Source organism: Podarcis vaucheri (genome assembly GCF_965113315.1).
Source record: "Podarcis vaucheri genome assembly, chromosome: 2".
Lineage (NCBI taxonomy): Eukaryota > Metazoa > Chordata > Lepidosauria > Squamata > Lacertidae > Podarcis > Podarcis vaucheri.
In genome coordinates this window covers 46,830,511-46,851,001 of record NC_138760.1, presented here as the reverse complement: position 1 = coordinate 46,851,001, position 20,491 = coordinate 46,830,511, and the positions used below count along the sequence as shown (strand labels likewise).

The 20,491-nt window shown below is 43.9% G+C and overlaps 2 protein-coding genes across 22 annotated transcripts in view; one reads left to right on the top strand and one right to left on the bottom strand.

Annotated features, from left to right (window-relative positions):
- Positions 1-20,491, top strand: part of LOC309526879 (uncharacterized protein) — a 38,391-nt gene that overhangs the window by 2,023 nt on the left and 15,877 nt on the right. For 13 of the 17 annotated variants that reach the window (XR_014216994.1, XR_014216995.1, XR_014216996.1 and 10 more), the window contains exons 2-3: positions 702-762; positions 4,808-4,888. Coding sequence is in view for 1 of the 17 variants with exons in the window: in XM_082213209.1 (XP_082069335.1) it covers positions 702-762; positions 4,808-4,888 (142 nt within the window). In the remaining 16 variants the exon portion in view is untranslated. The remainder of the gene's footprint in view (positions 1-701; positions 763-4,807; positions 4,889-20,491) is intronic. The other 4 variants (XR_014216990.1, XR_014216991.1, XR_014216992.1 and 1 more) reach the window with 1 other exon arrangement.
- BRD4 (bromodomain containing 4) overlaps positions 9,717-20,491 on the bottom strand; it is a 73,513-nt gene continuing 62,738 nt past the window's right edge. For all 5 annotated transcript variants that reach the window (XM_082213175.1, XM_082213179.1, XM_082213178.1 and 2 more), the window contains exons 13-21: positions 19,788-19,840; positions 18,469-18,793; positions 16,994-17,527; positions 14,086-14,198; positions 13,745-13,901; positions 13,457-13,584; positions 13,063-13,274; positions 12,465-12,723; positions 9,717-11,086 (exon numbers count right to left, since the gene is read on the bottom strand). In XM_082213175.1, coding sequence (XP_082069301.1) covers positions 11,018-11,086; positions 12,465-12,723; positions 13,063-13,274; positions 13,457-13,584; positions 13,745-13,901; positions 14,086-14,198; positions 16,994-17,527; positions 18,469-18,793; positions 19,788-19,840 — 1,850 coding nt within the window. In that variant the 3' untranslated portion in view covers positions 9,717-11,017. The remainder of the gene's footprint in view (positions 11,087-12,464; positions 12,724-13,062; positions 13,275-13,456; positions 13,585-13,744; positions 13,902-14,085; positions 14,199-16,993; positions 17,528-18,468; positions 18,794-19,787; positions 19,841-20,491) is intronic.

Sequence of the window (20,491 nt, the reverse complement as noted above, 5' to 3'; positions counted from 1 at the left end):
CTGTTGTAAAAAAAGAGCAAGGGACAAAGCTGAGTTATTGCTTCCCCTCCCCAAGGTGCTTTCAGCTATACATCATTGGTGAACAGAAAGATTTTAAAAGTTGAATTCCACCCTTGCACATGGCAGAAACCAGTGTTTTACATCTGGCTCTGGCCTCAATACCATCAGAAACCACAAGGCTTCACTCACTGCACCTCCCTGGTATAAGAACTATTTGTTTCAATGATTGGTACCAACCACACCATAATTATTCAACTAAATGGGTGGCATTAAGTGAACCCTTACATTACTGAGCTATTCCCACACAATCTTGGGGACTGAAATGTGTCAGAAAATGGGGACTCCCTCTTTCAGTGGCATGTTCCTGCAAAAGTGGGTGGGAAGCCAGGTATACTTGCCCTGGGACTTGAAGGACTAAGTTGGCGGGAGGTGGCCTGCATGGACCAGCTGCTTTTTTGTTTGAGTTTATAACTTTATTCTGACAAGACACTTCCCAGGCTTCAGACAAGCTCTGCATGGGCCTGCCACTGGAGTATCACAATTGTTCAAATACTTGCAACATGTTGTAGAAAATAGACATTTGATAAAACATGGTCAAAATCCTGATTACTGAGACATCTGTCTGCTCAGAAGTTAAGTTGCAGGCCTAGGCTATCCTGCTGCTTATATGCCTGACCTTACCTATTTGTTTCATCCTTCAGATGACAGCTTCAGATGTCAGTTTTCCCAGGAGAATAATACTCAGTTCCCAGTGCAAAACAGGTAAGAAACACAAGACTGCGCAGTTGTGTTAGGGATACTTGCAGCTCTAGGAATAGTCCTAGGTGTCACTATTAAAACCAGCTCTTTAGCACTTTGGACAATTCAATAATAAAACAAAGTTGCTTATTATATCTGCAACAAAATGTTGCAGTATGGAGTGCTGTCTTCCAGGGTACGCTTATCCATCCCTCCATGTGTTCTTATTCCCAAACTTAAAACAGCATTCTGTGGCCACTGAGTGTGCTCAATCTCATTGAACTGTGTTTCCACCCACATCCCACATGTCTCTTGTACTTCCTCCATGCCAGCTGATACTTTCCTTGGTGTGCACGAATGAACACAAATGTGCCATCTATAGGCTTAAGATGACTATTGCTGCTAGTGTGGCTAAGAACATGTCACTCGCGTTATTAGCAGCTACAGTGGTGCCTCGCAAGACGAAAAGAATTCGTTCCGCGAGTCTTTTCGTCTTGCGATGTTTTTCGTCTTGCGAAGCACGGTCCATCGCAACTGCGCCTCTTCAAGTGGCTTTTTTAAAAAAGCGCAAGACGTTTTCGTCTTGCGAAGCAAGCCCATAGGGAAATTCATCTAGCGAAGTGACGCAAAACTGAAAAACCCTTTTGTCTAGCGAGTTTTTCGTCTTGCGAGGCATTCGTCTTGTGGGGCACCACTGTATAATGAATGTATCCTCAGTTAAGGATTACAGACTTATTGGCAATACAGTGGTATCTCGGGTTAAGTACTTAATTTGTTCCGGAGGTCCGTTCTTAACCTGAAACTGTTCTTAACCTGAAGCACCACTTTAACTAATGGGGCCTCCTGCTGCCACCGCGCCGCTGGAGCCCGATTTCTGTTCTCATCGGGAAGCAAAGTTCTTAACCTGAAGCACTATTTCTGGGTTAGCAGTGTGTGTAACCTGAAGCATATGTAACCTGAAGTGTATGTAACCAAAGGTACCACTGTAATTACTTGTGGTACATGGGAACATTTCCAGAGCTTGCCATTACTAGGAACAGGTATATAATACCAGGGCTTTTTTTAAAGCTGGAACTCAGCAGAACCTTTTTGGTGCGTTCTGGCAGCCTTTCAGCTCAACAAATTTGGGTGGATGCTCAGCAAGCTTCACCACCTCTTTCTAGACCCCCCCCCATACTACTATATGCAAACTGATACTGATGTGCATCTGATATGAATAATAATGTGCTTGTTTGTATACTGTTATAAATAACAAGCTATGGCCTCTTAAACTATGTGTGTGGAGTTATTGGTTTTGTTTGTTATTATGGTATGCGTTTCTGTGGTTTTATATTATAACTGCCCTGTGATCTTCAAATGGATGTTATAGAAATTTAACAATACGCTCTAGTAAGGGAGCCTGTCAATAACCCATTTGATTATATGAGGTATAATCATTCCACCACTATGAAGAGAATTGTATCATTGTGTGTACCCTGTGGTAATAATAATGAAAATTGGTATTAATCGTGTGTGTATGAAAATCAGCTCATGTGTTTGTTTCAATGTCAGCTTTAATTTCCCACCCCTGTCAGAAGAGTTTTGAAGTATGTTCACCTTCCAGGATTGAGGAGAGGTACTCCGTCTGCTGTCATACATAAAACCCATAAAAAGCAAGCTCATTGGCATACTGGGACTTACTCTGCCTCACAAGCAAGGTCTGGTGGAGTGGATAAAATCAGCAATTGCAGCAGAAGCTCACCTAGGGTGGGCAACCACACCCTCTCCCTTCTAGGGGAAAGGCAGGGTGGTGCTTTGCTCTTTCCCCTCAGCAACGCCAACTGTCTCCATGAATTGTGGAGAAATTGGCAGTAGCGAGCAGCCATGGGAATAGCACTCCACTGCAGCTGCTGCCAGTACAGTGGTGCCTCGCAAGACGAAATTAATTCGTTCTGCAAGTTTTTTCTTCTTGCGAGTTTTTCGTCTTGCGAAGCACGGTTTCCCATAGGAATGCACTGAAAATCAATCAATGCGTTCCTATGGAGACTGTCCGGGGACCTGTTTTAAAGCAAGGGAAGGGGCAGCGGGGAGAATCGCTTCTCCCCGTTGCCGCCACTTGGTTCAAAAGGGGTCCGGGGAGAGAGGGGAAGGCGTGCGCGAGGTGATTGCGGGGCTGGCAACGGGGAGAAGCGATCTTCTCCCCGCCGCCCCTTGCTTCAAAAGCGGTCCGGGGACAGCGGGGAAGACGCGCTGCGTTTCCCCACTATCCCCGGAGCTTGTGGGGCAAGCTTCATTTTGCGAAGCAAGCCCATAGGGAAATGCGTCTTGAGAAGCGGCTAAGAAAACGAAAAACTCCTTCGTCTAGCGAGTTTTTCGTCTTCCGAGGCGTTCGTCTTGCGGGGTACCACTGTATTGCTGGCTGCTGCCTGTACTACATACAAAACCATTTGTAGTAAAAAGTATGACTTAATCCAGTAGTCTGTTGTAAAGTGGGACTAATAGCAGAGTTTTTTCCAATTTGTAACGCTTCCCTTGAAAGAGGGGTCATCTGATCAAAATGCCCTTTAAAACTGCGAATTGGGGAGATCACACAGAACAGAGACTTGAATGTTTTATAGTTCTTCCTTCTACTAGTGGTTTTGTAGGCACCTGCACACTGAGCATCACTGATTCCCCATTTTATATTCTGGCCATGCAACCCTATTACTATTGCTCTGATATTTGATGTAGTCAGTCACATAGCAGCTTCAAACGGTTGTCACATCACTGTTTTTATCATTTCTGTAGCAATGGAGTGCCCATCATGATAATTCATCATTGCCAAAATACCAGCGGTTCTAGCGTTTTAAACTTTGAGCAGAATGCAGGAGTGTATCTCCTGGCAGGGGCAGGTTGTAAGGAACATGTTACAGCCCTTTCAAGTATTTCCACTTGTTCCTCAGTGATTTCTGGATACAGTTCAACTCAAGATGCTAGTCTGGGTTGCAAAGCCCTTTGATGGTGTACGCCTCTTAAAGACGTCAGCTGATATCAGCCTGCTTGAGATTACCATCTGTGTACACTCTTGATGGCAACTTCTGCAATTGCAGGACTTTCTTCCCCTGAAGACTCGGCAGCATCTGAGGATGTTTCAGGATTGTTGTAAACCTTTTTTATTTGGACTGGTTGTAAGCAGCTATGGTTAGGGAGGTTGGATGATGGGTTATATAAAACAATAATAAAAAACTTACTAGTTGTATTTTTTTACAAAAGTTCACTCAAAGTGAATTAACAACAGCAAATGAATGAATGAATAACATACATTAAAACTAGCATAAAATGAAATAGAGAAAAAATCTAAATCATATTTAAAAGCAGGACACAATTCACTCACTCGAGGCAGGTAGATTATGGGGGTTATGGCACACTGCTGACCTTATAACATCCTCTGGACCCTTGCCCCTCTTGGCTGATAAAAGCTAGCAGGGAGGTGATTAATGCCTCCTTGTGAGAGGGGGTGGTTCCTGCCTGCTTGAAGGAGGTAGTGGTAAAACCGCTCAAGAAACCCTCCTTCAGTTCGGAAAATCTAACAACTACCAGCCAGTTGCTAACTTCCCTTTCATGAGCAAGGTTCTTGAGTGGATGGTCGCAGATCATACTCAGGTGCTCTTGGAAGAAACTGATTTTCTAGATCCATTTCAAAGAGGGTTTAGGCCGAAGTTTGGCACAGACACTGCTTTGGTTGCCCAGTTTGAGGATCTCTGTCAGGAGACAGGAAATGTGTCCCTGTTAACTCTCTTCAACTTCTCAGCAGCTTTCAATACCATCAACCATGGTATCCTTCTGGAGCGGCTGTCCAAATTAAGGATGGGTGGCACTGTTTTTGCAGTGGTTCCAGTCCTACTTGGATGGACATTTCTGGAGGATAATGCTTGAGTGTGGGTTTTTTGCGTCATGGAGCCTTCAGTGTGGGGTTCCTCAGGATTTGCTTTCCCCCCTATGCTGCTTAACATTTACATGAAACTGCTGAGTGGGGTTATGCAGAAGTTTGGAGTATGTTGTCAGCAATATGCTGATGACACTCAGCTCTACTTTTCCTTTACATCTACAGGTATGGCAGTGGATGTGCTGGAATGTTGTCTTGCCTTGGTAATTAACTGGATGAGAACTAACAAATTGCAGTTCAATCCAGGTAAGACTGAAGCGTTTCTTTAGACTGGGTGGATGGGAGGTTGTCTGCTGTTGATGGGGTTACACTCCCTCTGAACGAGCAGGTATGTAGCTTGGGGGGTGGGTACTTCTTGATCCTTTGCTGTCACTTGAGGCTGAAGTGGCCTCAGTGGAATGGAGTGCTTTTCATCAGCTTCAGCTGGTGGCCCAGCTGTGCCCCTATCTGGGCAGGGATAGCCTAACTTCTGTGGTCTACTTCTAGGTTAGATTACTGACATGCGTTATATGTAGGGCTGCCTTTGAAGTCAGTTTGGAAACTTCAGTTGGTGCAGAATTCAGTGGCCAGGTTGCTCATGGGGCCAAGCCGGTTTGAGTATATTACACCGATCCTGACCTGACTTCACTAGCTGCCAATTAGCTTCCAGGCCCAATTCAAAGTGCTGGTTTTGACCTATAAAGCCTTTAATGGCTCAGGACTGCAATATCTCAAGGATCACCTCTCGCCATATGAATTGACCTGGAAACTGCAGTCATCATATGAGCCCTTCTTCATGCGCTTCCTCCATGAGAGGGTGGCAACAACAGAAGGAGCATTTTCTGCAGTGGATCTCCATTTGTGGTGTGCTCTCCCCAGGAAGGTCCAGCTGGCGCCATCATTATCCACCTTTAGCTGCCTAGCGAATACGTTCCTCTTCAACCAGGCCTTGGGCTAATAGACATCCTATACCCTTTAAAATGTGTTGGGCAGGAGGAACAGAGGTTACTGGTGTTTTGGTTTTGTGCTTATTTTTATTATATATTTTGTGCTTTAATCTTGTATTTTTATGCTGTGAACAGCCCTGAGATCTATACAAGTTTAATATAAATAAATAAACAAAACATCCTGTTTCTAGTACTGTCTGGCAGCTTTGAATTTTGACTGTGGTCTCCTATTTTAATGGGTTGCAGTCCTGATATTTCAACATTTGGTATGGGGCAGACTTATTTTTTAAAAAATAAGCATTTATATACCATCAACTTATAAAAAACAATAAAATAATTAAAACATCATGAAATTATAAAATTATTAAATACAGAACAAATTAGTTTATTCATCAGAGCATATATAGGTTGCAGTGCTGATATTTCAGCATTTGGTATGGGGTAGATTTGAAATATTATTAGAAAACTAATTGCAGTGGCAATTTCTGTACTGGGGAGGGCTTTCAGAGAACTGAGCTTGTACAACATGCAACTGAAATTTGAACTATGAGGGAAACCAGTTGATGAGCTGGGACCCAACATTCAGTGTAGCCTTTGCCAAGTCTTCCTGTACAAGAGCAAAAGATCAAAGAAAAAAGTGTACTTCATATCTTCAGTACAAATGTTTATTTTTTGCAATGAGAACTGCACAAAAAACCTTTAGTATATAAGTGAAAATTCTATGAATTCCCTTCTACAAATGTCTAAAGTGTTTAATACAAGTTTCAAATTCACTGACATAATTATTTGCCAAGCGTTCCGTGCATTAAGTACAGTGGGATTGTACATTTCTCTTATTCATTTGTACAAGACTGAAGAAGGGGAAAAAATAAACAAGATTACATCATTTAGGCTAGACTCCTACATCTAATGTCTGTAATTGTTAAAATCATACATGGGGTTGGGGGAAGAAAGGGAAATTAAATATGTCTCAGTCTGAATGACAACCAAATTATAAACACAAACATTTTGTAAAAACAGAAAAATAAAACACAAGAATAGCAAAAAATACCTTTGGCAGAAAAAAAAGAATCATGTCCCAACTAACGATATCACCCTATGTTCATCATTCAGAAATGTGTAAAAATAAAATACCAAGTACAGCTTTTAAAAAATTAAAGTAGATAGGTGCAAGCCTGTAAACATTTCAAGAAGTTTGCAAAAGATAGAAAGGAGGGGAGGAGAGTGAGGAAGAAGAACGAGACAGCTGAGTAAGCCACCAATCTAAAAAACTCTATCACTACTTGGAACTCTCAACTACCGACAAGGTTTGGCAAATGTCAAATGCAAAAAGAGGGGTTAACATTAAAAAAGGACTAACCTCACTACTGACTAGATACAAGGGGTGTTGTTCTTTGCATACATATAAATTATATATTTTTAAAATTTTACAGCCGAGGGTGCTCTCTTGGTAGAAGTTCCAGCATCTCCATTTTGTTATGCCTTTATTTTTGTCAGTATGGTGCGGTTTTATTATGTACAATTGTGATGAGCTCATGTGTGACCAACTCTTACAGTGGATGTGAGCTCATCTGTGATCAACTCTTACAGCGGATGTGCACTAAAAGTACCCCAAAAACCCTGAGCTTAAAATTAAAGGAGGGAGATGATCATCCAAAGTGCTTCGTAAAAAGGGCAAGTGGGGGTGGGGGAGACATGGGGGCAAGGAATACTGTGAGAAAGGACTGGCAATGGAAATGAAAAGATCAGAACAACGTTCAGAAGGGAAGCCAAAGTTCCTACTTCCCCATCAAAGATCTGCACAAAAAGAGCCAAGAGGAGAATATTAAGGCCAGTTAATGAACTTGTGGTAAATAGGATGCGCCAGTGGCACAGGGAAGAGGAGGGGATGCAAGGGGCTCTTTCTACTTAATTCTGAGCCGTAGCCACAGTAACATGAGCCCCCTTTCCCTGACAATTTCTGGGATACAATTTAAAACCAAGGGCTAATCCATCAATTAAACCTTCACAAAGAATCTGTGTGAGAGATTCAACATCTCGTTCATTCTGAAGTAATAATGCTCACACGCCAGCAGTTAAAGGGTGGAAGCTAGTTTTGTGTACAATCCAGCGTACTGTGACTACCTTTATGTTGGTCCAAAAAATGAACAGCTACACATTCCCAAGCATACAGTGACCCCCCCAGGCCAGTGCACAGTCCTCAGAAACCCAGCATCCTTTGGACTACACAGTTGCATTTTAAAGCTAAGGGCAATTATTGGCCAGAAGTCTAGCCCACTCCTAATACAGATCTGCTGGGCTTGGAGATGGAAGTGCAAACACCCCCTTGGCCTTCTCAAGACTGGCAACTACCAGGAAGAAGGAGAACACAGACAACATTTTGCTTGCTTTAAGCAACTCATGGTGGCAGAAAGCTTGACCAACACCTACTTGCACATCCTTTCAGCAAGGTAATACTCGACAGCCTTCACAGAGGCTGTCTTGGGAGCATCTCTTCTTTAGACACCCCTTCACTCCCTCAAAGTACCCAACTGTCTGGTACTCTACACAGAAAAGCTTGGAGATCTTCTAATGATGTAGAGTTAAAAAGGCACCTTTAGGTAAAAATTCAGTGTGAAGACCAACAGCTCACAAGAATACCAAAGAATCACTGGCCCCTAAATTCAGTCTGTTCCCTTCAGTACATGGCTACTGCTCCATGCACCTCTGACAACTAAGGGCATAGAGATTTAATTGCTCATTGAAAGGCCAAGTCCAAAGTTAGGCTGGGAATGGGTGACACATGGTCTGCCATGCCATCTGACAGTGGCAGCCTATAGCCTGGTATTGGAGCTGTGCAGCAGGCCACAATACACACCTGTTGCAAAAAGACCTGAGATTGATGCTGAAAAGGACCAAAAGATGCGAGGGCAATACTAATCAGAGGCAGTTGAGAGCTACCTTAGGTATCGCCTTTCCCACTCCTCCCAATACACTGGAAAATCACATGAGGAGTAAGGGTAGTACAGTCTTTTCCAGGTCTGGAGACATGAAGGTAGCCCAGCATAAGTTGCTACCTATATTTATGTCATTTTGGACACCACCCTTTTCACAACATACATATTATATAATACAAGGCTGAGTTTATCTCCCATTTGGCCAGTTATAATCTAGTTGGGCAATGCATCTCATATGAGTGAAAAGATGATGGCAAATTATGCAAACTGTCTTTCAAAACTTAGGTCATATGGGAAAATAGGGGTGTCTTTGGCTGAACGCGCAGAAGTGAGGTTGGTTTGAGGTGTTCACGCAAAGTGATAGCATCCTCTACAGCAGCTAGCCAGGCAGGGCCCGAGCTGCCAGGAATAAGTACACTGAATAACAGTGTTCGATAGCCCAACCCCACTGACCCAGACTCAGGACAGTTTCTGTCAGAACAGTCACATTTTGTCAAGAGAGGTATCAACACAAGCTCTACACTGTCAAATTCTGGGGCCAGGAGGTCCTCCGAGAACACTTGTTTGGAGGAAGAGTACAGAAAGGTGAACTATCTATTCCTTCCTCTCCTTTCACTGGATCCTCCAGGGGTCAGCTGCAGCCAGTCCAAATGCACCAAACCTAAGCACTTTTCAGGCAGCCAAATTTAAAAGAAAGTATTTCACTGACAACATGGGACTTGTCCAAGGCTTGGAGGACCATTGTCCATAAGCAGACAAACCTTGCCTCTTTCTCATTGCAACTGAAGTGGACCAATTTTCACTGCTGGAAGCTACATCATACATTTGCTAAGATTTGTCCACTGCAGGAAGAGGAAGTAACTGAGAGCAATCCCTGCATGGTCTTTTCCAACTTTTGGAAAGTTCTACAGCATGAAACCAGCCATGGGGTAAGATGCCTTCTGGGAAAGTCTCTTCTGAGAAGGCACCAACTGCTTGATACTTTGTCTTCCTACAGTTTCTAGGGAATTCTGTTGCTTTAGGATTGCTCCCAGGGAAAGCTTTTCCCAGGTTTGTGACAAGACAGAAACCCTGCTAATTGTGGCCGGAGAATTCCCTTCTCTGCTGGAGCAAGACAGGTGAGGGGGCAAGCTGTCCTTTTGCAGCTTTACCCCCCTTAAGTAATTTTTCATCACAAGCAGGATTTAAAAGAAATGTCAGTACGACACCAACTTTAAAAAAAAAGAGATGAGTTTATTCCATGATCAGTACAGACCAAATGCATATTCACCGTATTAAAGTAAAACCAATTAATTACTCCAGAGATTGGCCAATACTGACACACCAGTATTGTACTGTATAGTGGGTATTTATGGCACATAAACTTGGAACAATTCAAAGAGTAAAATGGAAAAAAAACACACTAAAGGTGCTGGGAAAACGATCACTGCTAGTGTGTGAGAGAATTCAACTGAAGGCAAGAGGAGCAGGCCTTCCTGCTGATCCAAGTCCACTCCCACTCCCTCCTTGGAGCTGCTCCTTTGCTGTATAAAAACTAATTTAACAGACTCCATGACATTTAAAACCCAAAATGTATCTTTCTGGTATTACAGTTAAAAATATAGATGAAAAGTCTGGAACTGAGCAAAATATAAGCAGTGTCTTTACAGAGTTTGGTGGGCTCACCAATAAAACTCAAACAAATATATGCCAACTATATTCACTATACAATACAGCCACAGTCAAACACTATTGACAGGGTGGGAGATACCCCTGGTGCTAATGTTTTCCCCACTCCAATCCATAATGAAGAGACAAGAATACCCACTCATGAGCTGAGCAGTGCCAATTTGTCTGGAGGAAAATAAACAGATTGAAAGAAACTGACTTTGGTTGGTAGTCTAGCTCAGATTCCTGGACCTCCACACAATGCTAAAAACAGAAACCTCACTCAAATCGCCAGGTACACTTGACACCTCCGCTAAATTATTCCCTTTTTCACAAGCGAACACTTACAGAGAATGGCTCCCAGCTACAGGCTTGTGGGAAGTTTAGTTAAAGGCAAAGCCAGTGATGACAGGACTCGGAAACAGCTTGTATGTCTTCTTGTACACAGCCTCTCAATGCAGAGTGTCTTGTGCTGCCAGCACACAGCATTGTAGAGTCAAAGACATTCTGTAACTCAGAACTCTTAAGAATAGAAAAGGGGTGAACAGCATTAAGTCCTGGATATACTGCAAGTAAGTTTGGCATAGAGAATATCAAGTGATCAGGGGCACCCTTCCCGGTAACTGCATGTCCACCGACTCAAACCTAGTACAGAGTTGGCTTGTCTTGGTCTTTCTTTCTTCAGTGAGGCGGGGTGGGGAAGAAAATCACATTGTAAGGCAGACTCTGCTGATCCTTCTGAGGCCGCATCTGTCACACATGCAGAAAGGCTGCAGGAATGCTCTCCTCCCAGCCGCCAACAACACTATGGAGAGTCAAAGATTTGCCAGGAAATTAAGGAGTCAGGCAAAGAAAACCAGGTGCTATTAGAAAAGATTCTCTTCAAATATTGCCAGCAAATCACTCTGGAAATTCATGTCGATAGTAGCTGCCATCTGGAAAAGAGGAGAGAAGGCAACAGTCACCCAGGTTTGCAGGACAGGTTATATAGCCATCCAGTAGAAAAGGGGGCTTTCTGCTGCAGAACCCACCAGGCAGTGGCAATCACTGGCCTGCTTGGCCAGGCACACTGTCTCTTCCATAAAGGGGCAGGCTGGAGTTCTTGACTCCAGAAAACCTAAAACAGTATGTTTGGCAGGTCTAAGGAAATCATACCAGAGAACATTAAAAGGGCTCCGGCAGATGGTGCTTTCTTTTCTGTTATCTATTACACCACTGCCTTATAAAAGAAACAGGATAGAGTGACGGTGTCAGGGAACATGATGTTGAGAAATGTGTGTTGGTATGGGAGAGGGAGAGGAAGAGAGAGAATGAAGGATGCGAAAGTGGGACAAGAAGGAAGTATAATTTAACTTCAAAGTAGACACCTATGGCTTGGCCCTAAGAAGAGCAAGTTGTGTGTATGAAAGGTTAGGTGGAATAAAGGTCCCCCTTGTGCTGAAGACAAATCTGATTAAACCTCAGTGGCCTGGTTCACACATAACACCAAGCCATAGTTTGGTTAGTCTGAGTAGACTCACTAAAATTAATTAACATGGGTAAATTAGGCCTATTAATTTTAAAGGGTCTACTTTGAGAAAAACTTAATGCCACCCACAATGTGAAACCATAAGTTGCTGTTGGCTTATGAACATGTCTTGTTTTAACTACAGATAGGGGTTATGTCAAAACCCAACAACTCTGCTTAGCTCTGGTTTGTTAGGCCACTGCACTTCAGATGCTCATCAAGCTACAAAGGCACAAGGCAAGAGTGGCATTTAGAACATAAACCAAGCTTTCAAGAAACAAGACATGTCTTGTTTGTTCGTCTGTGAGATAACTCAGCATTTGCTGAAGCCATTACTACAAACCATGACTTAGCATTATGTGCACAGGGAGCAATGACCATGTGTGGACAGTATCTGTACATTTGTAAAATGCAGACTCTGGGAACTTCCATGAACTTCCATATTAAATAGAAGGTCAGTAAGAAACAGAGAAAAGAAAAATGTAGAAATTTAGAGAGAGGGAAATCTGAGAGCTTTGTCAATGAATATGGAACAACTATTTCTAGGAGGGACACCTGATTTACAGTCACAACCCTAAACATGTTTACTTTACTCAGAAGTTCCACAACTCAGTGGGACTTAACACATAGGTACATGTACATGGGATTGTAGGCTTAACGTGAGAATCCTGTGAAAAAGACTGAGGATCTCTGGCACGTAGTGAGCAAATTAAAAATTATACCAGCAAAGTGAGCCTCTGTTGTTTAGCTTGTTGTCGAAATAGCTTCTCATTCAAACCCCAATAATCCCTTTCTCCCTCACTTACTGCCTCCCTGCGCCTTCGTTCCTGCTCTCGTTTTCTGAGCATCTCTCTCTGTTGGTCCAGCATGGACTGAGAAGCCTGCGGCTGAGAGCTCTGTGCTTGGGGAGCAGAGGCTGCTGCTGACACCTGCTGCTGCTGCTGTTGCTGCTGCTGCTGTGGTGGTGGTGGTGGTTGATGATGCTGTGGTGGCTGCTCCTGGCGCCGTCGGACTTCTTCATGAACTCGACGAGCTTGCTCCAGAGTATCCTCCTCTTCACGACTCCTGCCCAAGACCAAAAGTACCATTAAAACCATACGCTACTCTTTGCATCTTTTCCTTAGCACCTGAGAAGGTACTAACAGCGTCCAGGAATAACATGCTGATTTGAAGGCACTGCTCGACAGCTTGTTAACCGTGAAAATACAAAACAACGGGGGTATAGGATTTCTGCTATAGCTTGACTTTAACCTACCTAACAGCAGGTTGGCATAGCAAAAACAAGTCCTAGCACACCTATGCCAAATTACAGCACCTATGATCATAAAGTTATATGAACACAATGAAGCATGTGCTTGCTCCTTACTTGCAGGTGAATGGGTTAGCAGTACAGGCTCCTCTCACCTCATTCTCTCTTGCTCCCGTCTCTGCCGCTCCTTCTCCTTTTCTGCTTGTTCTGCCTGAGCCTTTAAAGCCTTCTCACGCTCCTCCTTTTCCCGGGCTGCCCTCTTGAAGTGCTCAAAGCTGTCGCTGCTGGATTTCACTGTAGAGGATGGTGCAGTGGGGTGCTTCTGCACTAAGCTTGCCCAGGAGCCCATATTCTTTAATTTCAAATCCTGAGGAGGAAAAAGAAGAAGTACATTACAGCTTATAACTATAACTCTCTGTTCCACTAAGAAACAATGCCTAGCGGGAGTGTCAGCAATTCAGCCCAGATCGCTAAAATCACATTTTCCAAGGATAGTTATAATACTCTTGATTCACTTTTAGAGACACTTGCTGATAATAGGACTGTTACCTTTTTAGGGGCAACTGGTGTTTTTGGTTCCTGCTTCAGTCTCTCTTTGTCCTGGACTCCAGGTGGTGGATTTTGCTCTGGGGGTCTTATAACAGGCCGCCCACTGTCCACTGGCTTCATCTCTGTTCCTGAAACAACAATAATCACTGTAAAAACCTGTTCCTGTTGGTCGGCACTATAGAAGGATTGATCATGGATCAGTATGATAAATTTAGCCTTTCCTCTTTTATGTGGACAAATCTACAATGACACATCACACTCAACCAACAGATTTCAATTGTCACTCACGTTGTTGGATATGTGTAGGTGGCTTGATGCTCTCTGGGTGTTTGGGAGGATCCTGCCGCAAGGCTGGGCTGAAAGTCTCATTTCGGATGACTGGGGATTGCATCTTTTCTTCTTTTACCATAGGCTGTGACTGAACCACAGATGCGGCTCTCAGTTCCTGTCACAGCAGGACAAACGCATGTCAATCACAATTTCATAACGTAGCTTTCCCTGTGTAAGCCCACCCCATCTTGCACTACAAGTGTTTGGCAAATACCTGTTTTCTCACCTTGATAATGTTTTCAAGGTTCATGGGCAAACTGAATTCTGGAAAGTCCTTTACATTCACACTATGTCTTTACCTGTTTTTTTGGCTGGACATTTGGTTGCGGTGGAGATTGATGTTGCAGCCCCTGGAACTGTGGCATCTGTGGGGAATGCATCATGAGAGGAGAAGGTGCTTCTCTCAAATGACCTGTAACAATTCAGCACCAGTCCGTCAGCTTCTTATCACAGTTCAGTCAGAGCCATTAACCAAAAGTTCTGAGATCATGGGCCAATGATCTGCAGTAGAAGTTCTGACCAGAATGTGTTACAACTGGGGTTGGGAACGCCTTTACTAAATTGTTAGCTATTTACCAAATATGAGTTCATTAAAAGCATTTTTGCCCTCTAATGTTTCTCAAGCATGTTCAGATTATCATATGCTCATCAATGAATGGAGAATGGGTGTGTTTTGCTGCATACTTGCAGGAATCAGCCCAATGAAGCAATGTGCAAACTAGAGGTTGATCTTTCATTGTCTGCACCATTATGTGGTCTAGCCATAACCTATGTATGTGGATTCTGAATGTGTTTCACAAAAGCTTCAAAATGCTATTTTTCACATTTAATGTTCCCTATCTCCACTCTTATCCCCCCCCTCAGTTCCTGTCAGTGACTTCTGCATGCTACCTATGCCCTGATCAGTATCTGCCAATCAATTAAGTTACCTTCCTTGATGCCTTTCAATTGTTCTTCAAGACCAGAGGTCAGCAGCCTAAGGCCCATGGGCAGGTTCTGGCCCATGAGCTTCCTGGAACCAGCCCACAGCTGTTCTGTGGATCAGCGTGGGGATTCTGTGCTCCCCTCCCCCCCGGCACAATTTTTTCCGCCTTGGAGACCAACTTCTGGAAAAGTGCCGGAAATAGCGTGTACGCATGCACACAGGTGCTCTTCCATCCCAGAAGTGCGCCAGAAATAGTGTGTCCTCACCCGGAGGAGCGCCCATACGTGTGCATACACACTATTTCTGGTGCACCTCCGGGACAGAGGAGCACTGGAAATAGCTTGAGCGCATGCACGGGTGCGCACACCCTGGCCCACGGAGAGGTCTGCCGGGGAGTGGACCAGCCTGGCCTCAAAAAACGTTGCCGACCCCTGTTCAAAACTATTTTATTTTAGCAAAGCCTTTGCAAAGCCACCCAGACTTCACTTACCTAGTCCTTCATCACTATGTGACTCTGTCCTTTCCCATCCAAACTACAAATGAGTTAATACTTGACTTTTCCCTTTTTCCATTTCAGTTTTGTCTGTTTATGGTACACTGCAAGCTCCTTAGGAAGAGTTAATATTATATACAGTACATAAGTGCTCAATGAATGTTAGCTATGAAGAGGAAGAAGTGAAGACCCAGACAAAACACTTCACTATGCCTCATTAAGAAATCCAGCACTATGACTGTGAAAACATTTTCTGGCTCTTCTGTCCTACAGTGAGCACATTATAGCACCTTAACTTTTGCTCCTACAGTGCCTGCAGGAACAATGATTAAAGTGCTATATTTTTCCCAAGGTGTCATCATTCAGCAGCGGACTCTTTTGGTTAATTACAGATGGGGCACCATTTATACTGTATTAGTCCTTTTGAGATATCATAACCGGTGTTCAAAACTCCCATTGTTCTAGGCTAGGCATATTTTGTGACAGGGAATTTCATTAGTATGAGCAGTTTGAGCAGTTTCTGAGCTCTGGGTACAGTACTGCACCTAAGATTTCAGATTAAAACGGCAGAATGGAAGGAAAGGAGGACCTTTTTCTGCCTCCCCACTTCCAGCTACTCTCAGAAGACTGGAGAAGAGAACCTCTTAAGAATATTAGGGGGGTGGGCAGGGGAAGGAACATAATATTTTAGCTGAAGTTCATTCGTTTTCATCTTTGTATTCTTGTTATAAAAAAGTGTGCCTAGACATTCTGTTGTTGCGCCATAACCTAGGTTTAAGGTGCCATTTAGCTCCTAGCTTTCATATCTTAGTTTCTAACACTGATCATAACATAGTATGTATGTATGAGATATGAATACAGAATGATGCAGCAGGACACATGGGATTTTTGAATCCAAAAACAGAAAACCTGAGTCAAATGCATTTTACCTAATAGCTCAGATAATCTAAGACACGGGTGTCAAACACAAGGCCCGCGGGCCGAATCCGGCCCGCCAGACCTCGTCATGTGGCCCGTGTAGCCGCCGCCAGCTGCCCGCCTTCACCTTTTATTCTCGCTTTTTCTTTTTTTTTGACACAAGAAAGCCACCTCTTCAGCGCAGGCGCGGCAGCCTACAAGCCAGAGAACGTCTGCCCTCTAGCGGCGCCGGCCGTTCTACACAGGAACCCTCCACTTTACATGCATTCAGGAAACCTCCACTTGTTTTTATATTGAGCGCATGCCATCCTGTGATGTGACAGATACAACCGGCCCTTTGAGGGTGACCAAACTGCTGATGCGGCCCCCCGATGAATTTGAGTTTGACACCCCTGATCTAAGACAATGGATTGCTTCACCTTATAATATTATTGTCTTTTAAGCAAGGGAAACTGAAGTCTAGGGGAGGTATTAAATGAGCAAGGGGCATTCTGAAAAGAAACACTATGCATGGCACTAATTGAACAGAGTACAGGTGCAAAGGAAAAACTGTTGGCTACTGAAGAGTCAATGTTTTGTCAAAATGAAATTGTTATTACTAAATGGATACAATAGTATAACGTTGTCAAACAAAAATATATTGGAGATGAATTTGATTTAAAAACCCACAATAACTCCAGTTAGAAACCCCCCTTTTCCTTCCTTGTGTTCTCTTCAATTCATGACTTTTAAGCAGTGTGATAGCCTCCATTGATTTTATCATAAATAACATCAATAAAGCGTGGAAGATTTTGGAAGCAAAGCAATTCAGGGCCCCCACCCCACCCTGGTACGTTTCAAGTGTTTATTATATTCACGTTAGATTACTCACCAGCTGAATAGGGATCTGGCTTGTGATGTCGCGGCGATGGGTGGTGTTGGATGACTTGCTGGGGTTTTGACGGCTGTGGCGGCGGCGGCTGTTGCTGCTGCGGGAGTAGGTGCTGCTGCGGAGGTGGCTGAGGCTGAGGGATATGGGGAGGGAACTGCATTGGTTGCATATGTACTGGCCTCTGCTGTGGCTGATGCTGCATCTGTTGCACTGGAGCATGAGGGGGCGGTTGCAGGGATGGCGGAGGCTGCGACTGGACCTTCACTGAAGGGAGGAGAGAAGTCTGTGGCTGCACTTTCTGCAGCTGCTGAATGTACAGCTGCATCTGGCTACTACTCAGCAGGTTGTGGTGAGGAGCAGGAGGTTCTTCATCCTCTAAAAGCTCCTGGGGAGGCTGGGGAAGTGGGGGCTGCGGAAGCATGGGTTGCTGGTTAAGAGCTGGTGACACTGCGGGAGGCCGAGCAGGTTTAGGGGGGAGTGCTGCAGCTCGATTACTAGGTCTTGAGGGTTGCTGAGGCAGAGCATTGTGCAAAGCTGCGGAAGAGAAAGCAGGAAGACATTACATCAACACTGTGACACGGAAAACAGTTGCATTATTCTCACAGATTAAGGTCAGGTCTATGCATGCAGCTGAATGGGAATAAGGTTGCTGAGCTCTGATACAGTAGAATGGATTGTACTACTACAGGTTTCAGGTGGAAGATCACCTTTTTTTTTTTTAACACCACCACCACACACAAAAAAGACCCACACAACTTTTTCTGTGTAAAAGAGGTCAACTGAGAAAGGATCCTGCACATTATGGCATAGAAAACCAGCTCTTTAAACTCAAAATCCTGACCCTTCAATTACAGCCCGGTGTAGATACAATGTTCAAGTCTTTCTAAACCACAGTTTAGCAAGCTGGGAACAAGTACTGGGACTGAATGACATTCCCCATCCCATGCCTCCTCCCCTTCACACACTGATCATACACACTCTGGGTGGCTTACAGCATATCTAAAAACATAAGACATCAAGTGCTAAAACCTCCTGATACAGGGATGCCTTCAGATGTCTTCTAAAATTTGTGTAATTATTTATCTCCTTAACATCTGAAGGGAGGGCATTTCACAGGGTGGGCGCCACTACCGAGAAGGCCCTCGGAGCTGGACCTCAGTGGCTGAGCCTCAGTGGACTTCAGGCTGAACAATGCGGGTGGAGACGCTCCTTCAGGTATTCTGGGCCAAGGCCATTTAGGGCTTTAAAGGTCAGCACCAACACTTTGAATTGTGCTTGGAAACGTACTGAATGATTTCACTGGATACAACCCCATGGTTTAGCAAACTAGGAATGTTATGTCTAAAATAGCCCTCTGATTTCAAGAGAAACTTCTCCTTGATTTGTACTCCCTTGGCCTGCAATATTGCTCAAATGTCCACAATGTCCTTTGAGGAACTTAAAAAACTAGTGCACATCCAAGAAACAGCACTCACCTGGAGGAGAAACTACTGTATGCTGATTCAAGTGAGGAGGAGTGCTGTGCTCAGGCTGCTGAGGGAGATGGGGCGGCATTTCTGGCTGAGGAAGGTGTATAATCGGTTGAGTGAAATGTGAAATAGTGTCAAACATATTCCCTGGGAGCGGATGCTCCATAACTGGGATCTGCACTGGAACAAAAGCTGGAGGAGAGGATTTGACTGGAGGGGCTGCTTGTTGAGGGGCTGAAGGAGGTGGTGGGGGCAGCTGCTGTGGTTGCAACTGTGGCTGTTGCTGCTGCTGCTGCTGTTGCTGCGTCTGCTGATGGTGGTGATGGTGATGCTGCAGGAAAGAAACAGAGCATACAATCAGGTTTCTGCATGGGAAACAACGGGGAGGGAGTGCTACCCCTTTCGTTAGACCGCCCTGTCCCTAGTTTCTCCTTCCCAGCATTCACTCAACTGAATTGCTAGGATGGAGAAAAACAGCGTGGAGAAGGGGAGCTGCAGTGGAAAAACTGTGGGAAATGTGTTAGCTTTCCCATGAGAATTCTCCACATAAAAAATCTTCTCCCGAAGTTGCTTGCTTTTACAAAAACTGGTTGCTGAAACTTCGTACATGCACTTGTGCGAAGTGTGTACCTTAATAAGAGTATAGCAGACCACCGAGCCTTAGGAAGAAAAATATGCAACCAAATAAAGTACTCTTTTAGAAAAAAACAAAACCCACTGTATTTTTTTGAAGTTTACTGTTGCCCCAGCCCCATACTCAATGCTAGCTTCAGCAATCAGTAAATTTATAAAAGTATTCTGCCAGGAAAGATAGCACTGCACAAAGAGCAAGGTAAGTTCAATACTTAGCTTCTTGCTCCCAAACTGTACTTATGTAATGGAACTAACTGAAATACTAAGAATTTCAGTAAAAAAATTATTCAAAAGGCAATTAAAAAATCTTTTATAACAGCCTCTCTTGTTTGAGCTGCACTTCCTCAATAATCAAACACTTACTTCTTCAACTGGGAAAAAACATTAAGCCTTTGAGGAAACCTGAGAGCTGGATCCAATGATAATTCCTTGTCCATTCTGGACCCTATCTTTCAGAAACTCCAAACCTTGATTAATGCTAGGGGCCTAGATGAATGAATCCTACTGGCTCCATATTCTGTATTGCAGGATTCCATATCCTGCGTTGCCTTCCCATGTGAGACAGGTCTAGGGAGCTGAGATGAGCAAAGCTTTGCCCATTCTATTGGACATGGAGTGGGCTTCTTTGTGATAAATTAACATAATGTCAAGCAGAGAAACATTAAAGTATCTTCCCCTATACAACAATGTACCTTCTTCTGTTCTCGTCCAGAATGTCCTTTTTTCTTAAGTTTTGGAGGCATTTCTGGGGGAAAAGAACAACAGAGAATTACAGTGCTCTTTCATAACATTGTTTATATGTAATGCTCTTTAATATAAGTTATTTTATGACTATGAAATTCAAATCAAAAGGCGCAAAAGTCATTTCTGGAATCCATAGAAAACTGCCCGGTTTTTCCTCCCCCCATACGTATGTGCATAGAGAAAAATGTTCTCTATCCCTTTACGTGCCTAGAACAATCCCAATGAATTAACCACTTCTATTTTACAAAGATGCCATTACAACCAATGCAAGCTGTTGAGTCAAAGACTCAAGAGAAAGAAAGCAACCCCTGGGCTTAGCAATTCACTTTTGTGAGCATCTTCCTCCAATAACTCAAGCTGCCTGCATAAATTTTACTACAGCTTTCCTCTGTACTTTCAATACTAAATAATAGCAGCAGCTGAATCAGCTGTGGCCAGGGGTGTGGGTGGGGCTGCATTGCTCTCCTGGCTTCCCAATGCTGCACATCACTGCCAATTACCAAGAGAGGAGGGGCAAGGGAATGGGGAGCTTGGTATGCTGTAGGCTCACTGCTGTCCTGCCCCTCTCAGCAACTGGCATTGGGAAGCCAAGAGAGCAACGCAACCACACCTGTGCCACTTCACTATTGTACAGTGGTACCTCGGGTTAAGT